Source organism: Echeneis naucrates, chromosome 7 (genome assembly GCF_900963305.1).
Source record: "Echeneis naucrates chromosome 7, fEcheNa1.1, whole genome shotgun sequence".
Classification (NCBI taxonomy): Eukaryota; Metazoa; Chordata; class Actinopteri; order Carangiformes; family Echeneidae; genus Echeneis; species Echeneis naucrates.
The window spans coordinates 4190187-4210137 of NC_042517.1; the positions used below are offsets into that span (position 1 = coordinate 4190187).

At 40.3% G+C, this 19951-nt stretch overlaps 1 protein-coding gene across 1 annotated transcript; it reads right to left on the reverse strand.

The window, feature by feature from the left end:
* Positions 1-1113: 1113 nt before the first annotated feature.
* spats2 (spermatogenesis associated serine rich 2) lies at positions 1114-19065 on the reverse strand. Its single transcript, XM_029505843.1, has 13 exons — positions 18949-19065; positions 16258-16546; positions 15146-15225; positions 14066-14174; positions 13468-13517; positions 13021-13243; positions 12167-12346; positions 11884-12019; positions 9706-9764; positions 7000-7109; positions 6722-6824; positions 5532-5680; positions 1114-5446 (listed from the first exon to the last, which is right to left on the reverse strand). The coding sequence occupies exons 2-13, from the start codon at positions 16280-16282 to the stop codon at positions 5213-5215; spliced, it is 1458 nt and encodes a 485-aa protein (XP_029361703.1). The 5' UTR covers positions 16283-16546; positions 18949-19065; the 3' UTR covers positions 1114-5212.
* Positions 19066-19951: the final 886 nt, after the last annotated feature.

Sequence of the window (19951 nt, forward strand, 5' to 3'; positions counted from 1 at the left end):
TCAGGTCAAGATGTGAAGATTATCTGTTCTTTGGTTAGGTTTGAGGATTTGAAGGGCCTCAGCAGATCTGACTGCACAGCCTTGTGACCGCTCATCATCATTTAACATGAATCCTGGGTTCGCTCCAGCTCGTCATATTTTACCAAACTAGTGTGTGACAGTATGTCTTCCAAACAGATCAGATTGGAATTTCATAATTATCTTTACATAGAAACGATTTGAATCATTCTTTCAAAATCCCAGAACCCACGTGTAGTCGACTGCCGCTTCACTGCTGCTGAAGCACAGTTGACACATCCTCTAAGAACAGCCTGAGATATAACTATTCACGCCCACCAGGCTTTTTATTATCTAATCTCTAAGAAATAGACATTGGGGAAACACTAACATGCAGTAAGGCCTTTTTTTCAGTTTTCTCTTTGCTGCCCCACAGCAGGACTCCACGCTGGACCTGATGATGGAGATGTGTCATGTGAACTCCTGAGAAGGGGTGACGGACCCACACGCATCGGACGCTCTGCAGGAAGTGAATCAGCATGAGGTCAGTGAATTTCTCAACACAATAACGACCCGTTTACAGTCACTGGCCGGGTTATTGTGTACACAGTGTAATGTCCGGCAACTGTCCAGCCATAAAGTTTATGCTTCCTGTTCAGATTTTCAGTCGCTGAAGCATTAAATCACCAGCACGTTTAAGCAACGTGGCCATAGTTACTGCTGAGCTACATTATATTATATTATATTAAAATGTGTTTTCCAGTCTGACAGCTGCAGGCTTGTATGTTGGAGGAAATAAGAACATTTCTGACGATAACATAACATTTACAATTTAATATTGTGTTGAGCTGCAGCAGATTGTGTAGCTGAATCTGAGGTGGAACAAATATAACATAATAGATTAAAGAAAAATATATATAATCTTTTCGTTAACAAAGATCGGGCTGCTGGTTTTCTTTGGTGGAACTATTTTTCACTTGCTGTCTAATTTACTTGGAACATTTCCGTGTTCTGCTCCTTTAAACATCAGAAGAAAATGTTTTATTCCGTCACATTTAGCAGTTTCTGACTTTTCAAAAGAACACTTGAACGCGTTGGTTTTTTGTTCGCTTTGTTTGTACAAAGTCGATTTACTTTTATACACCACAAAAATGATCACAAGGCACTTTACAAAGCATTGCTTAAAACTTTCATTCTAATTTAGATTCATAGTTATGGCCCCTGACTCTGACCGAGTTAACTTTTTCTACATTATTTTATAGCCAAAAATTCACAATTTTTTTTATTTACTTATTTTTTTTAAACCTAATTAGATACATTTGCTCCCTCATATTTGTCTTGTGAGCTTCAGGACGTAGGAAGCCACTAAACTGCATAAATAAATCAGATCTTCCTCAAACAACCACAACAGTGATGATGCAGGACAGTCACATCGCACAATCAGCAAAACTTTTACATTTCAGACTTTATAGTTTGGCACTTTGATCAAACTTTGAATGCCCAATTAGAACTTTTTACTTGTGACAAAGTCAAAAAAAAAAGAAAAAAGAAAAACAAAGTCTGATCTGTAACGGCTGCTGATTGTCGGAGCAAACCTTCATTAGTTTTTAAAGTGTGATGCCGCCCCCTCCTGACAAAACTGCTGTTCTGCTAGTGATACTGATTTCTCCCAAAGATGTTTGGATTTCATTATTTCATGTAATTTGTGGTGGTGAGGACGTTTCCGACACCCATACGTGTCTGAATTTGACCGCCCAGGTTCAGGTCATTTGTTACAGTAAATATGGAAACATAACACCCCCCCCTCCCCTTTTTTTTTTCCTTTTTCTATTTACATACTGTCTGATTTTCCTACATTACATGATAATTTAACCACATTTAGGAAAAAATAAATACATATTCAGTATTGCAAACGGTTTATTTGTAGGAAATGAAGAGTGTGCCATTCAGTGATGGGAGAAAGAAGGGGAGGGACTGTGGGTGGGGTGGGGGGGGCGGGGCGTTGATGTCTTTGGTCCATACTCCGATGGAGGGGCTGTTAATGAACCGGTGGGAGACAAGAAAAGGCACTTGAGTTTACAGTTGTCTCAACAGAAGGACAGAGTCTACTGGGAGAATGTGTGAACTGAACGTTTGACCTCCGTTATGCCTGGTATGAATATCACATACGAAATGATACAGCTACATATATGTATATACAGTAAGAATCAGAAAATAAAGGCGGAGAAAACGAATGGTGAAGTGTTGGACTGATCCCCTTTTGATTTTTGTCCAGGCTGAGGACAGAAAAAGAAAAAAGGCAGAGCTTTTTCTTGTTTTTCCTTCTTTTCAAAACAGGAATAATTATTTCTTTGGCGATAACCTAAATATTTCTACAGTTTGGAATGTAAAAACAAAAAGTGGTAAAACTGACACGGACAAAATCCTCACTGAGAAAAGCAACCACTGTCTGACTGAACGCGTCCAGCCTCTGGAAGAGTGAAGATGCTGGAATAAAAGCCGATTTGTTCATCGTTAACCGCCTCAAACTGCAGCTCACCATCGGCTGATTAGCTGGGAATTTTTATTTATTTATTTTTTTTCTGCCCCAACAACCTCAGTAAATAAACGATGTTTGAGGACATTAGAACCACGTCACTGCCTCTGACCACTTTCCTGTCTTACCGAGAGTTAGATGAGAAGACTGACACCACGGCCTGACTGAGTGAGATCCTGTGATAAGCAAAAACTCTGATTCTGGATTCCACGTTTTTGGAGCAAAAGATACGGTGAAATGTTCGTTTGATTTAGTTCCCTTTTTACTGTGATATGAAAGTCTTTGGGGGTTTTACCTGCTGTAGAGAAAAAAAAAAAAAATCTCAATATTCACCATTTCACAAATTCAACAGTCAAAGAAAAGTGACATTTGGATAATATATTTGTTAGTTGCGCCCTCACAGTTGTGGAATAACACGGGCTTACCTGAGGTTCTCTGTTAACTACATGACAGAAAAATTAAAGCAGTTTCATCTTATAAAAAGGTCAATATTAACAACCGCCTGTAAAACCTCATCTATGAAGACTCTTCTCCTGCGTTTCTGTACCGAACATCAGTTTTGAGTGGTGCCTTATTTACATCACACAACAGCATCATCACAACTGGACTGGAAACGACCACAAGAGCTCATTCACACTCTGAACCAAAGAAAAAAAAAAAGTTAAATCTTAAGTTTTGCAGGAGGAAAGAGTTCAGGGATGAGTTCTTACTGCTTCCAGCTATTAGGCGAAGCTAAGCTGTTCATATTTATCAATCTTATAGCCGTGGTATCAATCTTCAAGAATGTAGGAAGGGACTATTTTAATCAAACTGCCACATATTTGGCTCATAACAGTACAAGACTGCAGACACAATATTCACCAACTATGGAAGTGGATTTTTTTTTCCTCCATGATTTAAAACTAAAATCTGAGACAAAAAACAAAAACAAATAAACTAAAAATTGTTTGTCATTTCTTTGCCAAATTTCTTTTTTTTTTTTGAGGGAAGACGACGCACCAATAAGTAACAGCCGATTTTACTCTGCAGTGCTTGCTGTGAGGAACGGGGCTTGACAACAGGTCCAAGTGAAAAGATCAGCGACGAGGGATTCCACAGCTTTTTGTTCAGACTGTGGCAACTATGAAGAGACTTAACCCCAAAACAACATCTCCTTGTCAGATCAGTGAAGTCAACCAACCTTCCATCGAGCAAATTCATCATAAAGTGAGCACGTTAAAAAAGGGGGAGTACATCTTGCACCTTATTTTCTCATTTATAATTCACGTCTGCTCTGCAAGTACCGTTCGTTTAGAAAGCTGTCACGATGCAGACATCCTGATTTCTAGAAAGGCAAATGTGAAGTCTCTGTGACTAAAGGCAAGCACGTCATTAATATGCCTTTCATGTGCATATAACGACGACAACGACAACAAAAACAGCACGTGTGGAAGAAATTCCACCTCAATAAATGTTACCTACAAAAATCCATGTGGACATTTTCCTTCGCTGTGAGTTTCAACATGTCATTTCATATTTTTCTACAAAAGGTAATGAGCCCTCTCTGTTATAAATTAACAGACAGCGAGCCGAGAACAGCACACGTGACGACCACGTCGGCCGGCGGGAGGGCAGCCCGTCACCGCCTTAGGCAACATCTAAAGGAGTAGATTCACAATTTTAGGGAAAATGCCATTTTCGCTTTCTCGCCGTGAGTCAGAGGAGGAAGAAAGGCGGCACTGCGAGGGATTAAGAGAGAGAGAGAGAGAGAGAGACCAAGGGAAACAGGTAGCCTCGCTCTCTCCGGCACCCAACTTCCTGTTTCTGGCGTTTATGACTGCAGCTTCATACTTTTAACTTCTCTAACTCTCGCCTAGACAGCAAAATGAGCACGATTCCCTAATGTGGAGGACTATTCCTTTTGAGAGCAACTTGAAAGCGTTCCTCTCAGACACATCCAACTCCTAGTGTTAACAAGTTTCCTATTGTTTGTAGCAGCCATTTGAAAAGCTCCGGATTACAATTTGATATGTTTCACTTTTTTACCTTGCAAAGATTAGCGATAGTCTGTAGTGTTGATTGCATGTCTACTTTCCTGATGACAAAAATCCCTGTTCATGCAAGAACTGATTTTGCGCTTTCACTACACTTTCCATGGTGAAGGCATTGAAATGGTTTTGGGAGACAAGAGAAAGAGGAAAAAAAAAAAAATAAAAAAAAATATTGAGGTGCAAATCAGAGAGTTGCCATAAGCCACAGCAAAAATAGAAAGTAGTAAGAGTTCAACTTCAATAGTGCACAAATCGTTGCAGATAGTGCTGTCAGCCTCTGGCAGATTGCTCAACTGCAAAGTTAACAAGAGACTGACAACAGCAGAGCAATGAGATCTTTCAAAGGCGGGCTAAGGATAGAAGCTATTACTTTAAAACAGGATGGGAAATTTGAAAAGGAAGAGATTTTTTTTTTCTACAGAAACAGTGAGAGCTTTTCAAGTTTGAAGGATGAAAGGATGTATATTGTAGAGAGGTGGCACTACAGCTTAATTCATGGAAATATGTAAACTTGTATTCTATTCTTCAGGGGTGGTGGTGGTGGGGGGGGGGGGGGGGGGGGGGTAGTGTGGGGGAGATGGGACAGGTACAAAGAGGAGAGTGCGAGGGGTTAAGTAGGTGGGTTTGATTTATGCAGGGGTTTCCACCGTCAAGGGCAGTGCGTCCGCGGAGGCCTCTGGGGCAGCCCGTTGTGAGAGGATGAGGAGGAGTGAAAGGGACCTCTGGAGTTGTTGAGGTGCTGTGAAGTGTGGCCACCATCAGCACCCTGGTAGCGCTGGTTAGCTCGGCCGGCGCTCCTGTCATGGTAGGAGCCGCCGTTATACCGCTGACCGCCCGGGTGAAAACCTTGACCCTGGAACGTGCGCCTGTTGCCTTGAAAAATCTGAGGGAGCGAATTAAAAGCCAGTCAGCGGCTGAAAGCGATTCAGACTTGTGATGTGTGATCTGAAACAGCCACTCCAGCTGACCTGTTTGGTTGGAGGGGGGCGGTTTTCACTGGGGATGCTTTGGGTCTGGGTGGGAGGAGGAGGAATTTCCTGCAGGCTCGGGCTGGCGACAGAAGAGGATGTGGAGCTACAGCGGGACCGATTTGAGTAGCCTGTACGTGGATGGTAAACTGGAAGACAAAATAAAAGGTAAAGCACCGATTATACAGCCGGACTCTGAATCACATCAGCTCTGAAACAGAGTTCATCTGTGCTTCAGTGTGATGTTACTGTGCAAAGAGAAAACAAACCAGAATGGCTGGCAGTGCCAATGTTACAGCGGCTTCGGAAATCTGAGGAGGAATATTTTAATGCCACTAGTCAGTGAGTGCAAGTGGGAAACTCATCCAGATTGGAGGTAGAAGGGGTTCTAAGTTTGCATTATATTTATAAGTTACAAGTTTGTTGTATTTAAAGATGCTCACACAAGCTTGAATGAGCGAAGACAAATAAAACTGTAAATATTAGTCACCTATTGGAGGCAGCGCTGAAAAGATACGTTTGGAGTCGTGGTTTGAACACAGCTGGGTCGTGGAGCAGTTTATACTAGTCAGTTTTTAGCTTTATGCCAACAAATCTATTTGAATCCTGAATGTTTGTACGAATCAGGAGTGATACTGACACCTGGATTTCTTTGAACCCCCATAATGACAGTTAAACACACAAACCAAACCATGAGCTCTCACAGATAAGCTGAATGATATTATCTTTCCTTTCCAACAGTTCAGAGTGCCGTGCAGGTCATAATGTGCCTGTGACCATCAGTAAATATCAGATCGTTTTTAATCCCACACGCAGCCTGAGGACGACGGGTGGAGTTCAAACACTTTTCCCATTTTGACGGCTTTGTTTTTGGGATGGTCGATGTTATCAAGTCAGGCTGTGACTTTTTGTGATTTTACAAGAAAAATCAGGCTTACTGAAAGTTACTTTCATCTTTTTGCTCTCAGTTGCAAAGATGCAACACTGATTCTAATCTTTTCCTGACATTAGAATAATTTTCTTGACTGCAGCTAGTGCAGTCAAGAAAATTACTCTATACTGGAGTAAATGTATGAACTGCTAAAACTTGTCTGCTCGAGCTTGTACTTTGTGATGGTGTTGGTGGAGGAGGTGAGGAGGGATTGCACATTACACACAGCACTCATAATACAATAAAACTGATTCTGCACCTGATCCAAATGTTGAGATGCTCGTCTTCAGCGGTTCAAGATCGAATGTAAATCTTACTGCCTTCCCAAGGTCTTCATCGTATTTACGTTCACTCACAAAGTGCTGGGGGAAAAAAAAAAAAAAAAAAAAAAAAAAAACAAGAAAAAAAGAAATCATCACAATCTTTCTACAATCTATGACCATCTACGATTTTCCTCCAGTTATAATTTCAGCTTGTGGTTCAACATTGACCAAACAACTTACTGCAAATCAGTTTGCAGCTGTGTGTTCAAAGTACCTTAATGTCTGCACGCAGCTCCGTCAACTGCTCCTCAGACATGGACGCCGACTGGTCTGTCAGCCGTCTGAGCTCCTCTGCTTTCTTCTGTCTGGCATCCAAGATCACCACTGAAGAGACAAAATGCATCTTTGTCAGATTATCAACAGTCTAGTGAACAATGTCCTCATTTCACTGTGTGACCAGAATGAAGATCATGAGAGCTGGTTTAAAAATGGAGCAGAATACATTTAATCTCTCTCATATCTACATGTCTGCTACAAATAAAATGGCCTCAGGCTGAAGTACTACTACTGATAATAAACACCTGAGAGGATGCAACTATAAATATTTGGTTGTTAATTTATATTTATTAATAAAAATTTAATTCAATTTCCTTTTTACTGATATTTCTTCTTGTCCTGCTAAGTTTCTTTTCCTGACAATTCAGTTGTGACGAAGTACAAAATGCAGCTGTTCAGTAGCTGAACAACAGTGAGTGATAAAACCCATTTTCAAATCAAGATAAAAAAGTAAGTGCTGATGGGAGGCCACTGATGCAAGATTCAAAACACACTCAAATCTCTTTGCAAATGTGAATTTTGCTCAGCATGTCTTTAGCTGTCTTCTGATCAGCCAGGGGGGAAAAAGAGCTAGAGAATGGTGGCATCATCTACAAAGGACGTCTCCCTGCATGACGCTGAGAAACTGTGTGAAACAGCGAATCTACACAGAAGCTTGTGCCTTCTGATCCAGATGGACATAAATAAACATCTTTCATGCTGTTTTTTTTTTTTTTTTTAAACCCTCATCTTGTGGCTGAGCTGCAAATATAATAAATAGCATCAATAGCTACATCATGAAGTGTTTTTTTTATGCATTTTATATTTAAAAAGATTGTGTTTGGCTGTTTTTACTACATGTTAAAAATTATAAGTAATTTGCTTTTGTTGTGACAACAAAAAAGAAAGGCAGAATAATCTCTAGTTCAAGCTTCGCATTAGTGAGGATTAGCTGCTTCGTGGCTGTTACACATTAGTGAATTGAGCAGCCGTGTCTTGTTAAGTTGAATAAAACCAGCAAGGAGACATTAGGCAGTGGCCTTGTTTGTCACTGGGGCAATCAGGGCAGTGGTTCCCCTGTTAACGCTAAAAATAGATTAGAACCATAGAAAAGTGGAAGTGATGTCTCTCATCACATATACACTGTCTTATAAAGTCATCTCGGGCCTGCTTGCATTAATCATGTAATTTACTTCCCTCTTCTAGTTTGACTACCAGCTGATGCATCTATCTCTGCTGCCATTTTCAAAGGCATGGCTGAGTTCTGTCCTCCTGGGACGAGTTGAGCAGAGGAGAAGGATTTTCTCTGAAACTTCGCGCAGTTGCATTTAAAATATTTGTGGGATCTTTGACTGATGCCTCGCTTCATATTAGCTACAAACATGTTCTTGTCGGTCTGCACACGTCAGCACAGAAGAGCGTGTATTCTTGCCATTGTATTAGCACATTAGAAAAATTACTTCAGCGTTTCATTCCTTGCTGTTAAAAGCAGCTGTTGAATAAATGCAAGCAAATTACACAACATTTTTAGGAATCCATGTAATGTGATTTTCTCTGCTATGTAAATATCTGCTCTGTAACTGTAATTTGCCAATTTACAGAGAATCCAAGGCTCTGCGCAGGGACTGTGGTACGTGTCAGCTATCGAGCCAGGAAAAAAAAAAAAAAAAAAAAAAGAATAAAAGGATTGGACTTTGTCCCTGTGTCCCCATCAGTTCGCAGAAAATATTTCTGATGATTGCCATAGAAGTGATTATGAAATCATTTTCTTCTCTGCAGCACATTTCTTATGTTCACTGTTGAAGGAATACTCCTGATATTTCTGCCGTGCAGAAAAGTTTGTGGAAAAGTCACCGTACACCACTAACTTCAGGAATTTGTGCTGATTAGGATTAACTGAGAAAATGGTTGGCAGATTAATCAGTAATGAATCAATAGCTGCAGCCCTAATCAGTACCCGGTACAACTATACTGTTTGCTACCTAGAGTAGCAGAGTTGGGATGAACAGGGATCATTCAGCCAAAACATATTTTTTTGGTTTAGTTGTAGAAAAGGACAGAAACTAAAAGCAGATGGATTTGAGTCTCTCTCGCCCTCCCTTTTTTTTTTTTTTTTAATTCATATATAGTCAGTAACATCTATTCCTGCAGGAAAGTGAGAGGACTGAAGGAAACCTGTCAGTATAAATGTAACAAAAGGAAAGAGATTAGTGCAACAGGGTTCATTTCAAGGAAACCTATCTTATATAGTTCTAGACAAAAGCTTGAGTTTCTTCACCTCCCTCTCTATTCCCCACACACCTTGCACAAAGACAACATTGAGTCTCCCTTGACACCTAACACTATTCACTTTTTCCAGACCTGGAACACACAACACTGCGCTGAGAGGACAGCAGAACAGAGAATGGCCTACTTGTACAAATATGCAGTCTTGCTCTGTCACGTTGCATACACACTCTCAGCAGTATGCCTGAGGTAATTCAGGACCCTCAAGGCATCACTGCTGGTTTGAGGAAAACTGGGACTGGCTGTCCCACAACAATCTCTTTTTTTCTGTGTCTCTAGAAGCGATTTAGGTCAGATTCTCCAGGAATCAGGTGATCATGTTGTATATGACAGGCAGGAGTTTGGCTCAGCAAACAAAACAGGATGATTCAGTACTTACTGGACTCTGCTTTCACTTTATCCATTTCTGCCAGAAGAGTCACTTCTCTGTCCATTAAACTAGAGGGGGGTGGGGGGGTGGAGAAGAGAGAGAGGAAAAAAAAAAAAAAAAAAAAAAAAGTCACTTCTTTATCCACTCCAAGATTAGAAATATTGTGCGTGCCGACTTTGCATTGAGAGTGCAGAACATTTCCAATAACATTAAACAAAGAGGAGGCTGCATCATCACTTCAGGATCAGAGATGCCGCAGTGTCTGATTGATGATGAAGAAAACCAAGTGCAATAAACAGTGACACATAAGAAAGCACGGTAGGTGTGAAGCTGTCCCCCTCATACAGCTGCATTATTGAACTGTTCTTCCACAGCTTAAATGCTGGTGTCCATGAGGAGCTTCTGACGACTCAGAAAAATGTAATAAATAAAAATTAACTTAAAAAAAAAAAAAAGATTAAAATGGGAAAAAAAAAAAAAACAGTTCCATTACTTTGGTAGTTTCTAGTCCACTTAAAGGTGAACTGTGGCGTGTAGAGGGTGTTGGTTCGAGTTGTGTACACACAAACCCTGGACTCATCTAGAGTCACAGGTGATACTTTACACAGACGGCAGTTGGGGAAAAAAAAATAAAAAGTTGTTTGCTGGTAAATTATGTAAACTCAAACAGGATTTCTTTAATGAAGAACATGTTTCTCTCACTCACACACACACAGTGAATTTAAGTAATTATTCACAAGACACCAAGAACATCAGATTTTTCTCCCAACAGAACATACCTGTAACCTGCTGTTTTTGTTTTAAAACAGCAGGTTACAGGCATGTTCTGTTATTTTTACATCTGCCTCTCTAGGAACTGTGATTATATTCATGCCAACAGGTCTTTGCCTGAGAAGTGCTGTAGAAGCCCGGTGAGGTCTGGATGTGTTGATCCCTGACAGAAAAACCTGTTTTACAGTTCTTAAACTGCCAAAGTGCTCGGCTTTTACAAGTGCAGCTGTGACGGAGAGCTGAGGGGAGCTAAATGGATACGCCATTCAGCTTTGAATATTGACAGGAAGCCACAGCATCATGTTTCAGCTATTCCAACAGAACAACGAAGCTCTCTGTGAGATATACAGCACACACTTAACGCTCAACTTTTGCAGTTGATTGACCATATGGTCAAAGAACAGATATGAGACGCCACATGTTTCAAGTTTATGAGCCAAACCCAACAGGTTTATCTTAGGAGTTTAATAAATCTAATAACCTGGTACTCCTTTTTGAATAAGGATTAGCCCCAGTTAATCTTCAACATACGACCACCAGCTTCTTGTCTACTATCAGCACTCAGCAGTCACCGGCCTCTGTAACAATCAATTAATAAAGCGTTTCACCACAATGATGCTGAATCAGGACGTGTTCTATTATTCTGGTTTAAGTTTCAATAAAGTTTAGAGGATAACAGAAGGAGAAGGTAAAAGACAGGCTATGCAGTGGTAACGTGTACAACCAGCACATTGTTGTAGCAACTTCTATGACTGACTTTTTCTAAGACTCGTTTCTTAATTTTTGCACTATTGTTTTTAACTTTTCTATCTGGCTCCCACTGTAGACCCTGCGTTTAGTTTCTGAGCCAAAGAAGCATCCCCGGACGTGGTGGCAGTGATACTTCTGGGGTCATCGGCTGCTTTGGGTCTGCCAACATCATGCGACCCGGCCGTGTTTTATCAGACCGTTGTTGCACTGACGTAGAGTGCAGCTAGTCACAGAAGCAAACTGAAACTTGTTCAAAAGAGGAAGCCTGAAGGGTGAGAACAGATATCCACCCAAAGTCCAATGTGGTGTCATCGACAAGGACTAAGGCTTAAAAAAATAAAAAAAATATCCCTTTGACTTATAAGAAGCAAAAAGCATCATCAGTTCAAGAAAAACAAAAACACAAAACAAACAGTTCCAATAACTGCTATAAACTAAAAATCCATTTTCCACTGCAACTCAAGAACCACAAAGATCAAAGAAATCCGAAATATGACAAAACGGGGATTTTATCTACATCTGAAACTTTTGCATGGTTCTTCCAAATGAGAGGGAAGTTTAGTTCACATGGTACTCAGGATTTTGACAGTTTCTTTGGCTTCCAACTTGCCTCAAGATTAGTCTGTAACCACAACTAGAGGCTGATCTGAAAAGAAATTTACGAACCAGCTCTGAAGCTCGGCAAATGTCTGCTTCATCCTCTTGATGGAGGAATCCATCTCGTCTTTCACCACCATCCTGTAGCGAGTGAGCGAAGCAGTGCATCGCTGCAGGTCCTTCACAGAGCGTTCAATGTTTGAAGCTGCGTGGGGACAGAATAAGTTCAAGACAAAAAAAAAAAAAAAAACAACAACGTTAGACGTTCTCTTTCCTCTTCCTTGGTAATCTCTCACATTTTGCAACAAGCTAAATTCAAGAAATGGCAACTTTGGAGATAAGCGTTTCTAACCCATCTTCTTGACTGCAGGTGATCCTTGCTCATCAGTGGTAGGTGCTAGTGAGAAAGTGGGGGCTTGTGAATTTGAGCCTGGCCTGCGTCGAGTCTTGTTTCCTTTGGGACCCCGGTCAGTCCTCCCTCCCTGCTGAGAGGAGGGGCTTGGAGCGCTGCCCTGACTTTCTGCTTCAGCACCTGGTGGAAGTCAGGATTATTTTCATTTGGTGTTGGAAGATTTTTACTGAACTCTTCTAATGGCACGAACTGGGGCTACAACTAATGTAAAAAAAAAAAAAGTCACTTTCAAGAAGCACTAATTCAGCAAATGTTGATTTTTATCCGAACAAAAACTGTTAATGTCTAAAATGATATTATCAAAATAGAAGTTTATTTATTAGCTCTAATTATTGCGGGTCTAAACCTTAAGATAAAGCTGTTATCAAAAAGAAAGTGGTCCCTGATGGCAGACAGGTTAAAGAAAGGAGGTAGAAAGAATGAGTACAGAAGGTGTCAGATACTTGAAGAATGCAGCTTCCGAAGTGAAAACTGAAAGTACGGCTAATTGCAAGCTGTGATGGTTGGCTTTACGGAACTGAAACTGAAATTCACAAAATCTTGAAAGAGTAGTGATCAGTGACATAAGGACATCTTACAGTGGTCAGCAGCATGTTGTGTAAGCTTTTCCACAGCCCAATATCCAAGTTTTTTTTTTTTTTTTTTTAAACAGATCACAACAAACTTGAGTACAAATCATTAGTATCTATTTTGAAGTATGTTAGCATAAATTAACAAAATTGTTCTTTGTTAACGATTAGCCCTGACCTCTTGATTAATCTGTCATCACATTTTGGCTTAAGAGCTGATATTACCGGTGGTCTCGGATGTGGCGGGTTCAGAGTCCAGCTCAGCTGCATCCAGGGAGGCAGAGTCCAACTGTTCGCTCAGAGAATCTAGTGACTCTCCATCCATTACAGATCCGTTGGCGTGAAAGCCGTTCATCTCATCCTTGCCTTCCTCGGGCGAAATGGCCTCAGGTTGCACCAGCTCTGCTGAGGCCTCTGGCTGAGGCTTGGGCTTCTTTTTCTTCTTGGGCTGGAATATGGAAATATCAGAGTCGTCGTTTAGTACCCCATCCGTACTCAGTGCAGTGACTTAGGCTGCTGGCATTCGGATGAAACTATGTTCATTATTCAGAACTGCCATAAATAAGCAGCTACAATTGACAACAACAACAGCTGTTGCATATTTTACATCTTTGGGCAACGTTTAAGCTGCAACGTAAACAAAAAACAAGTTCCGGGCTTTGTGGTCCACACCTTCTTTTTGCCTGTGACGTTCCACTCCTTTAGGATCTCAACTGCACTACCTGTGGTGAAAAGAAAAAGAGTACTAAAGGTGAACACGCACACCTGACAGGCTCAACACCTCATACTTATATGAACATAAGAATGCCCTAAGGCGCAGTTTAGGCCACTAAATGTGGAACAAAGCATCCTGACGTACTTAGACGGCTTTCTTGTTCTATAATTGAACCTGTAAAAAATTTTATGGAATGTGTGTGACACTTCTGAATGCAAAGCGTGCATGAATGACAAAGCATTTGTTTCCAAGGTGAAACACAATCATTGCAGGCTGTGTGCAATGACAACGGGGCTGACTAAACTAACAAATGACATTGGAAACCTGTTCACTCAGACTATTTGCGGAAAGGGGTATTATATAATATTTGTATAAGTAATGCACAGTTGGTTGTTGTAAATCCTTTTGTTTATTTGGTGTTATCTTCAGAATGCAACTGCTCTAAAAATATTCAATACTACACAATTAATGGGAAGTCAATGAACCATTTAAAAGAAAGCTGTGGTGGACCAGTTGTTTTTGATGTTATTGAAATGAAACATTTGGCCATCATACCTTCCAAGAAAGCTTGAACTGCCTTGTCAACGCAGTTCTCAAAATGCTGCAGCACCAATACAATCTCATTGTTGCTTTTGTTGGGGACAACTGCTCTGACTGCACTGATCTGTATGGACCAAAAAAAACAAAGTGTTAGAGGTTTTTACATGTTTTCCCCATTCTCCACATCAGAAATAGCTTTCAATATGATTCAACATTTCCTGTTAATTTACAGCGCAGGTGTTGACATTTTAATAACATGTAGTCCAAACATGTTCTCAATCAGACAAGTGTCATATAAAAAACAGCCGGAGAGATCTGTCTGTTCAAGAAGAAAAAAAATAATAAAACAAACCATATTTAGCTCAAAGATGCTGCACTGGACATTTGATCTTGTTCATATACTAGAAATGTGAAGATAGAAATGTTTGAGAGAATGCCAACAAGTGAAACCACATACAGGCAGCTCAAAGGCACAGATATCGTGTGAGCATATCTTGAACATCTATCACATGATTATAAATTTAAAAAAAAAAAAAAAAAAAGTGTTGACAGCTTTGCCACGTACTTTCAAGAAACACAAGAAACAAGCTGCCATGAAAATATTATGACACCACAGTAAAACTCTGCTGTGCCCCATTTTCTTTAAACTGCACCATTCTAGATTAACAGCTTTTCAGAGAATGAGGTTCCTTATGTGACCACACAAAGTTATATGGCAAGAAACTTTGAGATATCTTAACTATTGAACATGGCAGTAACATTTAAAAAAAAACACTGACAAATTAGCTGGTATAATCCACAACCAACAGTGAATCTAAACCTTGCATTCTTCCCTCAGTATTACTCTTAACTGTTAGTCATACTCTGACGACTTGCCCTCCCGTGTTTACTGTTGCCAAAGACCAGCTCACTGGGAAACTGCTGAACAGAGCCCACAGCTGATGTTACCGAATGTCAGAGCTTCCACCAACACAAAGAGGAAATGTCTAACTTTGGAAGAAGCCCATAACATTTCTCAAATGAAGTGGTTTTTGCTTCAAATTTACCCCTTTGCTGAAACACCCTGCAGGCTCTTTGTGTGTGGATACTTCTTACCTTCTCCTTCATCCTCTCAGCTGTTCCTCCTTGGGACATGACCATTTTCAGGCGAGTGTCAAACACCACCCCGGATGTATCTGGAACAATATAAACAAACACACACACACACACACACACTAACCTCAGGGCTTCACATGCATTTGCAAACCAATGTAGAAAATCATTTGCAAAACAAAACAAAACAAAAAAAAAAAAAAAAAAAAAAAAAAGGCCCAAATGTCTTCTGAGATTTCCATGAAACAGATGGCAGCTAGATATGTGACTCCCAGTCATGCTAAACTGGCAGGTATGCTCTTTCAAAGCCATCTGTTTAAACCTTTATCTTCATTTCAGGTACAAAGACACTTGCACGGCCATGTCCATTTTAACGAATCAAAGAAAATGATTAACCCTTGGCTGTAAAACAATTTCATTTGTTTCCATGGGTGATAATTTATCAAGAACAACACACAACAAGAAAGGGAAGATGCCATCACTGTGCACACTGGAGGGTGGAGCTGAAGGGTGTTGTTATTTAGGCATTTAATTACAGCAACTTCATTTACAAGCACAAGCAGTTTGCAGTCTTATAAACCCAAAGAAATCTCATCACATCTGGGCCTCTACAGTGAGGAATCTGCAGCTGATTTAAATGACTAATAACCAACAAAGGCTTCCAAAAGACAGACTCTGCAAATGGATTGTGTCGGAAGAAGAGAGACAGAGGGGGGATTTATATAAAAAAAAAAAAAAAAAAAAAAAAAACCAGGCTATTCAAGAAACAGCTGAGTATGAAGAGTCAGGCTAAAGTCTGAAGTTAATCTCAGGCCATTTATGGAAGTGTTTTTTTTTTCCCAGTGCATGAAAGTAGGTTAATGTCACTGTAAACGTCCAAATCTTTGTAAAACATATCAGCTCTTTTGTTTTAATAAACACAATGATCTTTCTGGGAAATACCACTTTACTTTACATGAGAGAGAGATTATGACACACTGTACTATAGTTACCAAAAAAAAGAAAATTCAGTGTGCCTTTGGCAATTAGTATATATAACCTAATAAACAAAGACTATTTAGCACAATTGGTCTTTTAAAGCTATTTTATAGAAAAAAAAAAGAAAAAGTACATACCCTTTTGGCTGTTTTTTTTCGCCATGCTGTCTCACTGATGTATCCAGGAAAAGCTTTGATTTATATTCCCTGAAGGCAGTAAAATCAGCCCTCAGATGTGTTCAGCTGGTATTCAAATAATGACTCAAAGTGTGCAAACTTTCACTTTGACTTTTTTCCCCTTCTTGGAGAAGCCAACAAGGCTTAGTTCTGTCAGGAGGATCGGAAGAGTGAGGCCCAGATCAGTTGTCCACCCGTCAGCCAAAGGCTCTGATTTTTCCCCTTGTTTGTTCACCTAGATGATCCAATTCTGTGGGCAGAAAAATGGAAAGAAACAACTCAGCTGTGCTCTAAGAACTTCTGATTAAAAGTAGGACTATGACTTGCCTTTGATTGACAGTAACAGTAGGTATGTTGTATGAAGCTAAAATGAGCAGAATCTGAACTGCTACTTTTAGAAAATATGAGAATGTGGATGCAAGTCAAATGAAATCAATTTCCCCTGGCTATAAAATATGAATGAAAAACAGATTTCAATACTGTCTGCCTGTCTGAGTGTTCCTGGAAAAAAAAAAATAATAAAAAAAATCTGCAGTTAATATTGTCCTTGGCACAAGCATTGAATTTAGTTTAAGGGAAAAAGTTAGCAGGCCTGCAGTGAAACACGTCTGCGAAGGGTATTTCCTTTTTCTCAGCTCTTTGCAGGAGTGGTCGGTGATGATGTTATGAGGGGAACAACGAACAACGATTCAAAGCCTCTGCCGTTTGAGATGAGTGTTGAATGCTTTGCATATATATATATATATATATATATATATATGGATTACACATGAAAAACTTTTCCTGTAGCCAATCTGATAGCAGATGCTTATAACTATCAACATTATGTGAAATTAAAGTTACTGACAATGAGCAATTGGAAACCGTTTTATCTTATAGTGTAGTTTGTTTTAATTATTTCCCTTTTGTTCCTGTAAATGCCACATTAAAATGGCTGCTGAGGAAGCTGATGGAGTCCCTAATTATTTACAGTTAAGTGGTTTTGTTTCACCAAATGTTACACCCCAAAACACAATAAAGAATTTACTACAAGTGTACTTATAATCCTTTTACAGTATCTGCTCTATATTAAGCTGCCAATGAGATGGCTAGACAGATAGATGTTAATTATTTCTAATTTTTCAGAACACAATACATTTATTTATGTATTTTGCCATTTGTGCGCTTTGCAGTGGGGACTGTCACATCTGCAAGTCTCAAAGTGGGTGGGTTGTACTGGAAATGATGCCTCCACCAAGCTGGATGATCAATACTGTACTGCTACTTCAAACTGGCTGACTACTGCCATTTCTGAGTCTTAGTGTCCCTTCTACCATTCAAAATACTTCAATGGTCTGGACTCATTTTCACTGGTCAGCTGTGTCTCTCTTGAAAGTTTCTGGTTCTCTAGAAAGAGAAACCTAAGAGCTATATAAGCTCACACCCCACTGATTAGGACTTGGCACAGCTGGTTTCACCGCACCTTCACGTGCGTCAAACCGGCATTTGAAGAATCAACAAGTGGCACTGTTACAGCCAGTCACGCAAATACTTGGATGCATTGTTTATCAAGAGGGAAGGTACTTGGCTCTTCAAGAGAGCCGGGTAGCCGGTGATGTGCTAACTCAGCACTCCCATGAGTGACAACTCGATCGGAGCTAAGTGGCTGAGCAGGTCAAACGTGGAGGACATGAGTGGACATCCAGGGGAGCTTCTTGTCCAACTGACTGGACACAAGCAGAGTCAAACATGATTTACATCCAAGTCAACCGAAAATATTTTGCCAAGTAGTTCAAATCATACAGGACAGAGAGACCAGATGTGGATGTGTGTGCAGGCATTTAAACAGTGTGTTAATATAAAATTCAGGGGATGTGAAGTTGAGGAAAGATAAGCAGATGGAGGTCTGTGTCATCACTTGCTGCAGCATAGCTGGCAGCTTAGATAATGTATTTATTCACCGCTGGTGTAACTTGGCTTTGGTGCAGACGTGAGACCTGCATTTAGATTGTACTGCAAGACAAGTGTGAATAGATGAAATGGAGATATCTGCCCGCAGTTTCTTAGCTTTCCCTTTTCGTCCATAAAAAAAAATTTGCAACTTCGTCTTCAGCTAATGAACCCAGTCTGCTGAGCTCTGGGACTTTGGTCTCCTGACACACGACAATGTTTAAAAAAATAAAATTTTTTTCGATCTTTTTCCAAAACCTAACAACTCAATCTCACTTTCACAATAAAGTCTGACACCTTTTCTTTTATTTATTATTATTTTTTTTAAAGGAGGTGGGGGGGTTTCAAGTCCGGACTGAGGGGTTTGTGTTAGCTTGCTAGCATTACCTAACGTTACAGGATTAGCTCTGCACGGCTCCGCAGCTGCTCACCGCATCAATTTGCGTGTTCAATTTACAACACCACAACCACGACGACACACAGACACACACTTTGTGTAACACAAAGCAGAAAGGATTTTTCTTTTTCTTTTTTTTTTTAAACACAGACGGGTGTTTGGATTGCAGCCTCAGCTAGCCCGCAGCTAGCTAGACTGCCTTGGTTTTAATGCTAACCATCCACTTAGCTCCTCAATTAAACAAACCAAACGCCGCTAAAGCGGCAGCGTCGGTGCCGGGGGGTTCGTTCACCCTGATACGGACCAAACCGGTTTTAAATACAGACCTGGTGCTGCCCAGAAGAGCGAACGGTAGCTCCTGGAGATGTGTTGTCGCAGCCGCCGGCCGTCCTCAGAGCCGAGAAGTCCGCTGTGGGCGATACTTTCTCCCACCACACTCACGCCGGGTTGCCAGATTCCTCTCGAGCGACTGCCCTTTTAAATACGCCGGAGGAGTTCATGAATGCCTTCACGTCAGCAGAGGGGCCGTCTGTGTGGCCTGAGCTGCTGTGCAGGGTTTGTGTGTGTGTGTGTGTGTGTGTGTGTGTGTGTGTGTGTGTGTGTGTGTGTGTGTGTGTGTGTGTGTGTGTGTGTGTGTGTGTGTAAGTAGAAGTGCGTCTAGTAGTTGCTGAATCATCACAGTTGAATTACTTTTAATCAATGTGAGCTTGTAGTGTTGATTTGTTTTATCCTGTTTGTGTCTCCTTACTGCAGTTTAGTGTAAAAGTCTGATTTCCTTTAGTCCTTTCCTTTCATTCATGAGTTTTTATGAAAGATTGGTGCCTGCTGAAGAAACATTTGGTTCCTTCAGCCACTTCCACGGTTTCTGTGTGTACTCTGATGTGTTTATCTGGCACGTCACCTCTTGTGCCTTTAAGTTATGTCTAACTTAACCACCCCAAAGCTCTGTGTGTTTTCACTGAGTATTACTGCCTAAGAAACGTTCAGTTTTTTTTTTTTTGTTTTTTTTTTTGGATTATGTACTTTAGTTTTGTGATTTTACATACAGTAATGCAGCTTTTTTCATCAGCTCAGCTCAGCTGTGTGGGACAGTGAGACAGAGTCGAGGTTCACAGATTATATGTCTCTCTGTCTTTCCTCAGGTTTGTCTATGCAGATTACAGCGTCCAATGTCCAGCCTATAAAGCATATTTGCTTAAATGAAACCTATAAAATGCAACTGACATTAATACACCAACAATAATGTAATATTGCAATACATTAAAATCTGCATTCATTTATTTTCCTTTTGATACTTTAAGTACATTTTACTGGTGCTTTTACCTGCAG

Coding starts and splice junctions, on each gene's coding strand:
- spats2 (XM_029505843.1), bottom strand. CDS start 16,282: ATGGCGAAAAAAAACAGCCAAAAGG. Junction 7,110..9,705: donor TAAAGTGAAAGCAGAGTCCA/GTAAGTACTGAA, acceptor TTGTCTCTTCAG/TGGTGATCTTGGATGCCAGA. Junction 5,447..5,531: donor GCCCCCCTCCAACCAAACAG/GTCAGCTGGAGT, acceptor TCGCTCCCTCAG/ATTTTTCAAGGCAACAGGCG.